Source organism: Cottoperca gobio, unplaced genomic scaffold, assembly GCF_900634415.1.
Source record: "Cottoperca gobio unplaced genomic scaffold, fCotGob3.1 fCotGob3_242arrow_ctg1, whole genome shotgun sequence".
NCBI classification, from domain to species: Eukaryota; Metazoa; Chordata; class Actinopteri; order Perciformes; family Bovichtidae; genus Cottoperca; species Cottoperca gobio.
Window position 1 is genome coordinate 142,595 of NW_021166867.1, and position 10,087 is coordinate 152,681.

At 39.2% G+C, this 10,087-nt stretch overlaps 1 protein-coding gene across 1 annotated transcript; it reads left to right on the forward strand.

Annotated features, from left to right (window-relative positions):
* On the forward strand, positions 1 to 3,552 carry mplkip (M-phase specific PLK1 interacting protein). The gene is made up of 3 exons (XM_029426813.1): positions 1 to 27; positions 883 to 1,485; positions 2,496 to 3,552. The coding sequence occupies exons 1-3, from the start codon at positions 16 to 18 to the stop codon at positions 2,592 to 2,594; spliced, it is 714 nt and encodes a 237-aa protein (XP_029282673.1). The 5' UTR covers positions 1 to 15; the 3' UTR covers positions 2,595 to 3,552.
* Positions 3,553 to 10,087: the final 6,535 nt, after the last annotated feature.

Here is a 10,087-nt window from a genome sequence, read left to right on the forward strand (position 1 = left end):
CCTGGCGGCGGTGAGATGGAGGCGAAGGTGCGAGTCGTGTTCTCGTTTCTGCAATTTTGGATTTAATCAAAACAAAACGTGCAGAGATCACGGCTGTAATAGCTACAGTCAGCAGCTGTTCTTCTTCTCTCTGTACTGAGCAGACTGCAGCGACTCACTATCACCTCTAGAGGAACACGTGGTATTACAGCCTGGACGCAGCGCAGCTAGCTGTTAGCATCTTTAACGTCAACACTGTTCCCTCTTCACACTCTGTCAATGTTAGTTCATGTTTTAATATTTTAACTTTAAATTTTAATGACATTAACACTGAGTTTATTCTCTTTAATAGGGTTAGGGTTAAATAGGTTGAATTTCACTGTATGTGCAGTGTAAATGTTGATTTGCATTTTCTTGAAGCTTTTTTAGAACAGCAGCAGCTCCTCCCTCAGGAAAAACAAATTCATCACAGTTCAAATGTGACACATTTACTGTATTGTCTTAATGCCATTTATTTATTTTTACCTGTATGTTCCTTATTTATATATATATATATATATATATATATATATATATATATATATATATATATATATATATATATATATATATATATGTATATATATATATATATATATATATATATATATATATATATATATATGTATATATATATATATATATATATATATATATATATATATATATATATATATATATATATATATGTATATATGTATATATATATATATATATATATATATATATATATATATATATTAGCTGTATTTTAATAACATTAAACATAAAATTAATTGACGGCCCGCTCTATGCAGGGGAAGGAGGATTTTATTGAGAGAACAAAGCAAACTGGGAGTAAAATGTTCCTGTATAACCCGACAGGACGACGGAAGTCAGAACCAGATCCAGCCAGATGCACATCTGTTGTTTTACACCAGAGGGAGCAATGCATTGAACTGGGCTCAGTCTGCGGAGAGAGAAGAAGAAGAACCTTGGCCGCTGGGCGGCGCTGCAGCCTGTATGACCGGAAGCAGATACGTTCGCCTTTCCGGTTCCGGTTCGTTCACAGTGTTTTGTTGTGTTTGTGGTCTCCAGAGTCCTCCTTCCGGTCTACCGTCTCATTGTTATTTTCTAGCCGCTCAGATGTATCGAGCACCGGTCAGACCTCAGCGGAGTCCCGGAGCCCCCCGGCCTGCTGGAAGGTTTCCCTCCCCGGCCTCCTCCTGGGGTTTCCCTGGGGATCGCTCCCCCTACGGAGGCTCCGGACACCGCGGAGGATCTCCCCGGGGCTGCCCTGCTTACTCTCCGGTTTCTCCAGTCTACTCTCCGGATTCTAACCAGGGATACAGAGACGGCGGCGGTTCCCGGGGATTCGGTGACTCTCCATCCGGGTTCGGCGGCGGGTTCGGAGGGCACATGCGGCACAGAGGATGTGGTTTCCGGCGGCCTCAGTCCTTCAGTCCCGCCTCAGCTCAAAACTTCCAGGTAAACTTTAGAAAATAACGAAATGGGTAGAGATGTTTATATTCGTGTTGATAAAAACTCAACAAATGTAAAATTATACATAATGCAGTTAACTTTTCTTATTTAATGTTATCCTGCTGAGTCATGATTCACTCTTTGTGTCTTATGTTTGGGGAATAAAACTTCAATCAAACATTATTCATTTAAATTAATTTATAAACCCCTGCACTTTAATAGGTCATATGTTTCCGCAAGATTCATGTTCAACATTTTCATAACATATCCCACATATCTGCATTACAGCTTTATTATTTATTATTTAGGCTGAAAAAAACCATGTACGAATATTACACTATTTAAACTAAATAAACTATTTTTAAACTGTTATCATTGATCTGGAGCTCAAACTTTTATCCATCCACAGAGAAAAAATCAGCAACTACTGATTAATAATTAATTGAATAATCGTTTTGTTCAGATTTTCTTCACAGTAAACTGAAACTCTGAATGATTCAGTATTACATCACCATTTCTTTGATAAACATCTTCATCTGATCTACAGTTTGAATATAAATCATTTTATTTATGTTTTTCTCATATTTCCTGCAGCAGGTTGTTTATTCAACAAACCAAACCGTCATATTTGTTTCTGGGTTTCCATTATCCGGTCAATACCGTTTCTTTATTTAGCACATATTTAAATCTTAATGTTGGTGGACCTGCTGCAAAAAGTCTTTATATTTCAATCTTAATCAATTCTCATGGAATGGCTTAATGGCCCAGACTCCTTCTGTCCTTTTTGTTCTTTTTGACCTTCATATCAATATTAATCAGTAAAATTAGTTCTGGTCACAAAGTTGAGCCAAATATTTAATTTGTTCGGACATTGAGATGGAAACCTGGTTTGTGTCTGTGAGAGTCACACAGCTACAAGTTGTTATTATTATTATTATTATTACAACAACATTAATAATAATAAAATAACAACAACAGCTATAATAATAACAATTAATGTGTTTATGTGTTCTCAGTGTGGGGTGGAGAAATATTTTAGCCCGTCGATGCTGCAGGATCCCTGGGCAGCTCTGCAGCCCGTCGCAGGCACTCATGCAGCCAGACAGATATCCTGACGGGGAACAACAAACAAACAATGATAAACAACAACAGACTCATCAGCCGTAAAGAACAACAGACTCACCCGCAGTAAACAACAACAGATCCATCAGCAGTAAACAACAACAGACTCATCAACAGTAAACAACAACAGACTCATCCGCAGTAAACAACAACAGATCCATCAGCAGTAAACAACAACAGACTCATCCGCAGTAAACAACAGATCCATCAGCAGTAAACAACAGAATCATCAGCAGTAAACAACAACAGACTCATCCGCAGTAAACAACAGATCCATCAGCAGTAAACAACAGACTCATCAACAGTAAACAACAGACTCATCCGCAGTAAACAACAACAGACTCATCCGCAGTAAACAACAGATACATCAGCAGTAAACAACAGACTCATCAACAGTAAACAACAACAGACTCATCAACAGTAAACAACAGATCCATCAGCAGTAAACAACAACAGACTCATCAACAGTAAACAACAGATCCATCAGCAGTAAACAACAGAATCATCAGCAGTAAACAACAACAGACTCATCCGCAGTAAACAACAACAGACTCATCCGCAGTAAACAACAACAGACTCATCCGCAGTAAACAACAACAGACTCATCAGCAGTAAACAACAGACTCATCAACAGTAAACAACAGATCCATCAGCAGTAAACAACAGACTCATCAACAGTAAACAACAGACTCATCAGCCGTAAACAACAACAGACTCATCAGCCATAAACAACAACAACCTTCTGACCACGCTCAGTCACCAGCAGTCTCTCTGGGATCAAACATCTCGATGAACCAACGACGATGTTTTCAACAAAATGTTTTTTACAAAATGATTTTAACAAAATGTTTTTTTGCCAGTTAAACAATCTTTCATGTTTTATTTTGAAAGCAAGAGGAAGTGCTTGCCACCTGATGATTATTCAATAAACTGTTTCCAATTAACCCTTAATTAACCTTTTCGCATCTTAAACTTAGATATTCATATATATATATATATATATATATAATATCAATATATATAAGATATATTATATAATACTATTGATTATTACATTATTACATTACATATATTATATATAATATCAATATCCTCGTCAGTAGGGATAAGCATTCACACACACATCGTTGGCCATCGGGAGCAATTTGGGGTTCAGTATCTTGTCCAAGGACACTTCGACATGCTGACTGCAGGGGCTGGGAATCGATATATCTTATATATATATATAATGTCAATATATATAAGATATATATTTATATTATATATAAGATATATATAATGTATAATATAAATATATAATATATATATAAGATATATATATATATATATATATATATATATACTGTATAATATAAATATCTATAATATATAAGATATAATATATATTTTATATAATATATTATATATAAGATATATATATACTGTATAATATAAATATATAATATATCTTATGTAATATATATTATATATAAGATATATTATACATATATATAACATTAATTATATATATATATATATATATATATATATATATATAATATGTCCCTTAAGACTCTTCAGTTGATCCAAAATGCAGCGGCACGTGTATTGACAAGTACAAGGAAACGGGATCATATTACTCCTGTATTAGCTGCTCTGCACTGGCTCCCGGTAAAATACAGAATAGAATTCAAAATCCTTCTCGAAAGTTTGTGTTTGGAAGATAATGTTTACATCAGGATCATGAATCGTGTCTGCGCCTGCTGCCCTGGTCCTGCTGGACACCGGGAAGCCTTTTTGACATTTTCCTGGATTCATCCAAACTTTCTCTTTTTTCAACACAACATAATTTCTGTCAAATGTTGTATTTGTACTATGTTGTTTATCCTGTACACACGACATCTATTGCACGTCTGTCCGTCCTGGGAGAGGGATCCCTCCTCAGTTGCTCTCCCTGAGGTTTCTTCCATTTTTCCCCTTTAATTTTGGGGTTTCTTTTAGGAAGTTTTTCCTTGTGCGATGCGAGGGTCTAAGGACAGAGGGGGTCGGTTTGATTTAGAGGCGCCTTTCAGGACACCCAAGGTCGCCTTACAGTGCATTTAAAAGTTAAAACGGCAACAACAAAAAAGACGGAAAAGTAATTAGTCAAACCGACAGATAAAACAGGCAAGACGGAGTGACAGAGGATCTGTGATAACAAGTTGGTTGTGTGTTAGAGTGAGTAGGCCAGTTTAAACAGGTGGGTTTTGAAGTGGGAAGATACATTGTCACATGTTATCTAATTTTAATATGATGTTATATAAATTAAACAGATAATTTGTCAAATGTTATATACATTAAATATGATGTTATATAATTTGAATATTAAGATACCTTGTCATAGTCATGACAGTCATGACCTTCTAACTTCCACACAGCTGACCAATCACTGAGTGACGAGGCTGTGATGTCACAGTGTTACAGAAATACAAAGGCAGGTTTTTGGTTCGATAATGTGTTAACCCTAAACCCTAACCCTTGTAGTCTGCTCCACTGAGGCATGCTCTCTGCCCAGGTGCATGCTGGTCCACAGGCTTAATCTAAACACGAGAGGAATCATCTCAGTAAAAAATTAGCCAGATGTATAACTTAATTCATTGTCAGCTGGATGTTCTTTTGTTATAGTTTCTGTTTCTATATTTCTCTCTCGTTATAGAGTATAATATGTTCACTTTTCTCCAGTTATAGAGAGTTTTCCCATGGGGTCTGTGTTGTATAATTTTTATGTTTTTGTTTTTATATTTTTTATTTTTGTATGTTTCTGTGTTTTATATATATATATATATATATATATATATATTATATATTTTTTTTCTTATGGTTTTGTGTGTGTGTGTGTGTGTGTGTGTGTGTGTGTGTGTGTGTGTGTGTGTGTGTGTGTGTGTGTGTGTGTGCCTGCAGCTGTATTTGATTCACATCCTTTGAGCACCTGAGATCAGTTCAGCTTCAGGCTATCCGAGCTCAGCCCACCTGAGACTCATCATGTGGAGGGGGGTCTGAACTCCGAGCTCCGCCCTCCAACACACACAATGCTGGCTAACAGTCTGTTTATGAAGACAGTGTCAGCCATGTTATTCATATTGTTCATACTGTTGTTTTTATATTAGTGACTTATCCCTGTTGTATGTATTATTGTTTAAAGTCCAGATCCGAACCCTAACCCATTGGCTTCACTTAGGTTGGTCTACTTGGTTAGGCTATCAAGTACGAGTGTGGATTGGTATCTGGAGAGGTGCCAGTCGGCCTGCTGGGTACTTTCGAGGTGTCCTTGGGCACCGGACCCCCACACTGCTCCCTGGGCGCTGTATAGTAGCTGCCCACTGCTCCTAATACTTGGATGGGTTAAATTCAGAGTCTACATTTCACCGTGTGTGCTGTGAACATGTGACGTTAAAAAGTTGATTAGATTCCAATAAAAATAAGTCAACGTTGACTTTTAGTTTCAGGTGGGACATGAGCAGCGGTCCGCTGGGTGAACAGCTGTGTTCGTTGTACCATCCATCCAGCCTACAGGGGTAATATTTCCACCGATGGGTTTACATTGGAGTTAGTTGAACGCTCAGTGCGTCTCATACCGACACTTAAGGGTCCTTGTACGTTTGTGTTTGGCAACCTGGGAATGAGAATTATGTTTTTCAGTTTGACTGCTTGTTTATAAGCGTGAACATGATGGATGGATCTAATTCTTAAGCAGAAGCAGTTTGGTTCCAATATATGATTTACTGATTGACTGAAAGTTAAATATTTTTTTCTCTCTGTTCTTTCAGATTAAAAGCTTAGTGTAGCAAATAACTCCTGAGAGGGTTTCCTCTCTGACCTCCTGCAGCTTGTCCGTCCTGCTGTCTGATGTAAAGGTCACGCTGAGTCCTGCTGAGAGCAAGTTGACCAACACACAGACACACACATGCACACACATACACACGTACGAACATACACTCACACATGTAGGCACACTCGCACACACACACACACGTACGTACGTACGTACGTACACACACATGTACACTCACACACATACACCTAAAAGTCTGTTTCCTGAATTGGACCAATGAGAGGATGATACATTGTTTAAATTTCGCAACTGTTCCGCTTTGTACAAAGGTCAAAACTCAAAAAGTCCTGGAATGTTATTGCATTATTGGTCATGACGTTAGCTGTATCTCTCACCTCATGGCGCCATCAGCAGACTTTAGGTGCCGCACACATGAAGTTTTTGTAACAGTGAGACTTAGATCATTTAATAATGCAGGTATTCCTATGAAAATGCTGCCATCAGACAGTCTGATAACAGAAAGCACTCCAGATGATCGGGTCCTCTCCCTTCAGCACCAATCCAGCCCGGTGTATTAAATATTCCACACATTAATTTAAAACAAACCATATAAATAAAAGCCTCCTGTTTAGGACTCCTGCTTCTTAAAAGAGCTCCAGCCAGCAGACAGCGCCGGTTAGCATCATAGCTGCAGAGCTGACACGCTTTGTGATGGTTCAGCTGTGAGACAACTGAGGACGTAACAACCAATCAGAGCAGAGCGTCCATTGTCGCTGTGACCGACTGTTTACACCCCCCCTCTCATTAGCTCCTCCCACTAGCCTCAACCCTTCTCCCCCAGTGTCCTCTCCTTCGCCACCTCACCCCCCCGCCTTACCTGCCCCAAACACCTCCACCAAGACATTCATTAAAAATATTATTTTGCTGAGACATTTTCAGTGAACTGTATCCAGCAAACTGCCATTTCATCAGCATCTGCTGTCCTGGCAGAGACAGACACTTTCTTCTGGGAGCTATTCTACATTTGAATCTCAGACTGTGAAAGTTAGATGTGCGACTAACCCTCTGGTCTGTGTCCAAACCAAGTCTCAAACACTTTATAACAGAGTTATTTCCTGTCCCGTATGGTTTCATGATAGTCTGCTGACTTTGTGTGAGTTTAATATTCACGTATATTGGTGAACCAAGATTATTTTGGCCTTCTTCAGCATAGAAGTAAGACCATCCAGGTACTCGTACTTACCTCATTAGGTCTTCTGGGTTTTATTGATAACATTAATGTGCAGGATGCATGTTTTTCTGTTGCAATGTTGGAGGAGCTGGGACTTCAGATTTTCATTCAACAACTACGCTTTAGCTGTTGTGCATATGACAAAGCATTTGAATCTTTGAAACAGTTTCTTCTGCTACGATAAATTAATTCCCGATACTATTCCTCCTGCTCAGCTTGTCTAGACTCTGGAGCCCTCCCCCCCTCCAATACTAACATCCCAAGCTCCCATCGGTGGTCGGAAAGCTGAGTGGAGATGGAAAATAATTCACCGCTCAGTTTCATTTAAAATGTGTGAAAGCTGTCCGGCTAATTTCCAAACAACCCAGGGCTAAATATTATTACATATTACAGGTTATTCAGCAGACGCTCTTATCCAGAGCTTACAGTGAACTCACTACAGGGACTGTCTCTGAGCAGATCAGGGTTATGTTGCTCAGGGGCTCAATGGTGCAGCTCTGGTATTGAACTTACAACCTTCCAGTGATCTGTTTGGAAGGCGTACCACTAGACCATCACCACCCATAAATATATTTCTCTGAGGTATTTAGTGTCTGTTCAACACTAATCTCCCAATCTATCATATAACTAACCTTATTCCAGAACGTTGTATAAACTGTAGTTAGTATGAATTAAAAGCGTGTTTTAATTTAAACCCTTAGAAGATTATTATCTCCTCAGGGAAATTTTAGGGAGCAGCGATGTAGAAAACACGCCAACCTGAAGAGACCACAGAAGCATGAATAATATACCCCCCCACTCTCTCTCTCCCTCTCTCTCTCTCCCCCCCTCTGACTAAATACAGTCTTTGTCACAGAGAGACAGGTTTGCTGTGTTTCCTTCACTCGGAGCTGCTGCTGGAGTTCATCTTCCTTTAACAATCATTAATAATTAATACTCCGAGTGAGCTGATTACTGAACCTGCAGATCAACAAACAGCTGCTGCTGCTGGAGGGTAAGATTGTTTTATATTTGAATTCTGAACCAAACTGAATTTAACTCTCCATACAGACTGAAAATATAACTGATGTGTGTTTCTCTCGTTCATTGAAGCAGCTTTAACAAGAGATTCGTAATCAGATTAACATAAACACTGTTAGAAACTAATGAAATGTGACACTGAAGATAATTATAATATTAAAGCAAAACAGAAAAAGTAACAGAAGTAATCCTGTTCTTCATCCACAGACCCGCTCAGTGTTCTTTGTATTAAAATTGGTTTTTTTTTGTTTTTAATTGAATAAAAGCCACAAGACACTACAAATACAGAAATACAATAAGATGCACATCACATAATACACAAACCACAACACACTTTCGTTAACAGTAACTTTTTAAAATGGTACAGCTCTGTTTTCTTTTAGCCAGCACTCAACCTTTCAGAGAAAGTAGTTTTATTTCATTTCAGTAAACCAGTAACCGCAGCTATACCAAGTAGACCACACCTGTGGGTGCCACATGCACGGTATATGTGCAAGCTATATGTGTATGTCACACACTCTCCTTATTTCTGTCCTGCTGTCGCTGAGTGCTCAGAGCTGCTGTGACAGGGAGTTCACAGCCTGGCGAGCAACACTTGCACCCTCAAATCTGTGACCCTGTCCTTCCTCTAGCACCTCTTTCTTTGTGCCAGGCACAATATACTATCAGGGGACACCTGGCAAGTCTTTACTGTTCATGACAAATGTTTTTTGACCCCATGAGCTCATCCTCTCGCTGAGGCAGAGTCAGCCTTCCTAATGCGACCTCCAGGTGGTTGTCAGAGCTCTTAGTCTGCGAGCTGAGCGAACTTTTTAGACTGACCAATTCCTCCCGCATCTCAGACAGAACCAATAACCTTTTTCAAAGCAGCCCGTTGGATAGTGAATCTGATTTCCCCTCGCTGATGTGCATGTGGGAGCAGATCCCCAATCTACGAGGAGAATAGCCACTTCATGCGGTTTCGGGGCGAACCCTCAGAGGTTGTGCAATGCGGCTCGCTGGACATCCTCGTCAACCAGCACCAGATTTTAGTGGTTGGACCTGGCTTCATCTGCTTTCCCCTCATCTGTTCTCGGGTTTACCTCTTTTATTACATTACCTTTGAGCAACGTGGACTTTTCTTGCCATTAACCCTTCAGCTGCTGATAAGAGGCTGGAGCTACTAACTGGGTGCCGTTTTACTACAAGTTGATAGAATCCTCCTGTGCGTCTTTTGACCTGCCAACTCTCCCCGATTTGGTATATTGTGGTCATTTTGCTTCAGCTTCACTAAAATGAATAAAGCGAATTTTTACGTCTGTAAACACTGTTTTATGAATGAAAGTGAACCTGTTACCATCCATTGTCACTGTGTGGCTGTGACGTACACACAGTGTATAGACCTGAGGGGGATCGGCACTCTGATAAAACTGATAACAAACCGAAACATTCCACTTCAGTGCATT